Genomic DNA, 2,088 nt, shown 5'->3' with positions numbered 1-2,088 from the left:
TATTTTTTCATCTAAGCATTTATTTTTTTTTTTTTACGGAACCCAAAAGACATGGAAAGAAAGGGGGGAAATCATGTATTTACTAACGTATATAAGCGAATCTTTTTTTGGACAACATATAATAAATATGATATATCATTGATCATTCAGTCTTTCCAATGTACATCTTTAATAGTTTGGAGCATGCCACTTTTCCAAAAGAAAAAAGGTCATGAGAAAACAGTGCAAAGTTCTCAGTTTACCCTCCTCTTTTCTCTAGGGGCAGGCGCCAAGTCCTCTGGAGTCCTCTGCTACGCATCTCTCTGCCTGTGGGCCTCGGCCTCTTCGTCTTTCTGTCTCTAGGCCTTCGTGGTTCTCCAAACCACCCCTACCACCCCCTTTTCCCAAGAACTTCAAGTTTTGCCTCTTCGGTCATTATTTCCACTTACAAGTTACACCCTGCGTAGGCTCAGGTTTGTTATCATTTTTCCAAGAGTCCCACTGCTCTGAGGGGAAGCCTCTCCAAATCTTAGCTGGAATGGGGAGGGAGATGGGGAGAGGAGGGGCAGCAGACCCCTGGCCCTGCTCAACTTTTTACAATACCCACATCCACACCCACTTGTTAGCTTCCTCTTCCTCTTCCTCCTCCTCTTTGTGTCCGCCTCCAAGGGCAGGTAATTGCCTGGCGCTGGGGAGGGCAGGAAAGGGCAAGGGAGGGGTCCGGGGAAGCTAGGCGGGCAGGGATAGCAGTGTCGCTCTTCACCGAGGGTGCGGGGTCCCCGGGATAGGGTTGGACAGAGGGTTGAGAGCTGGCTGGCCCCCTGGACCAAGGCCGTGGATCAGAACCCGGGGTACGAGGGGCCGCTGGAGCTGCGGGTGGGGAGCGGGAGGAGTCCGATACATGCTGCTGTACATGGCGGCGGCGGCCGCCGCGGCCGTGGTGCTGTCCATGCTGCCCAGCAGGCTCGGATGATAGAAATAAGGAGACGGAAACATCCTCTGAAGCGCAGAGTAATTCCCGGCCTCCGCCAGCAACTCAAGGCCCACCGCAGTCTGCCTTTTCCATTTCGTCCTGCAAGAAACCAAACACGAGAACATATGCGTGCGTCTGTGTGGATCTAGGAATCCCTGAAGCCCCTCTCTTCATCTTGCCCCACTTCTCCCTCCCGGGTGAGCAGAAGATTAGAGGAAAAAGGGCCCTAAGGACTACCCTTTCCCAGGTCTTGTTTGTGTCTTCAAATACAATTCAATCCGAGAAGCTAGCAGAGCTACCATTATTATTCCCATCATTATTTGATAAACTCAAGAAGGGATGTCTCTCAAGTTTTTCCTTCTTTCCCTGTCCCTTCTGGTGCTAGCCTTGGTTACGGTTTTGGTTCACCTCTGAAACTTTGCAAAAGCCAAACTCCACAGTCCCACACGATCTTCTCGAATCACCTAAAAATCAAAGATCCCTTCTGATACACCAGCACCCTTGCCCTACACAAACAATATACACCCATCCTACTGCCCAGCCTCCCCTTCCACTCCCTCCACTCTTCACACGCGCAGGCCCCAAGCCTCTGGGCTCTTTCCCCAAGCAGGCCAACTGAAGTCGTACCAACACCAGAACCGCCACCACCACACCCTACCCAGTCCCTAGTTCCCTCACTCCAAGAGCCTGGCTGAGAGAGCAGAGGGGACTGCAAACAAAGAGACGCCAACACTGGAATCCCTCCCTCCTCATCCCTCAGCCCATCTCAGCCCCCCCCCCCCCCCAACGGACCCCGCTTTCTGACACCACCCTGCCTTGCCCCCGCCCCAGGCTGCGCAGCCACATCTCATCATGCAGGACCCAGCAGCAGGCGAGGGATGGATCGTGGGGAAGGCAAGGAGGTTTCAAAAATGGGAATTCGTTTGAGGGGGGGGAGGGCTGTTCCCAAGGGCATAACACTTCTGGGCCATTCAGAAAAGCCCACTTCGACATATTTTCCCCCTCGGGAAGAAAATAACAATTAAAAACTGTGATCGAATTCGTTCCCTCCCACCTCTTTACGGCGCACCCCCATAGGACTCCGGAAGAGAAGAGAAGAGAAGAGAAGAGAAGAGAAGAGAAGAGAAGAGAAGAGA

The 2,088-nt window shown here is 52.6% G+C and overlaps 1 protein-coding gene across 1 annotated transcript in view; it reads right to left on the bottom strand.

Moving 5' to 3' along the window:
* Positions 1-738: 738 nt before the first annotated feature.
* Positions 739-2,088, bottom strand: part of LOC138164855 (barH-like 2 homeobox protein) — a 5,938-nt gene continuing 4,588 nt past the window's right edge. Inside the window, exon 3 of the mRNA XM_069092775.1 lies at positions 739-1,051. Coding sequence (XP_068948876.1) covers positions 739-1,051 — 313 coding nt within the window. The remainder of the gene's footprint in view (positions 1,052-2,088) is intronic.

The sequence above is a fragment of the Petaurus breviceps genome, unplaced genomic scaffold (assembly GCF_028583685.1).
Source record: "Petaurus breviceps papuanus isolate PSGF00001 unplaced genomic scaffold, PetGlider_PUasm1.0 207, whole genome shotgun sequence".
Taxonomy (NCBI): Eukaryota; Metazoa; Chordata; class Mammalia; order Diprotodontia; family Petauridae; genus Petaurus; species Petaurus breviceps.
The sequence above is the reverse complement of the archived record's forward strand: the minus strand, read 5'-3'. Positions and strand labels throughout refer to the sequence as shown.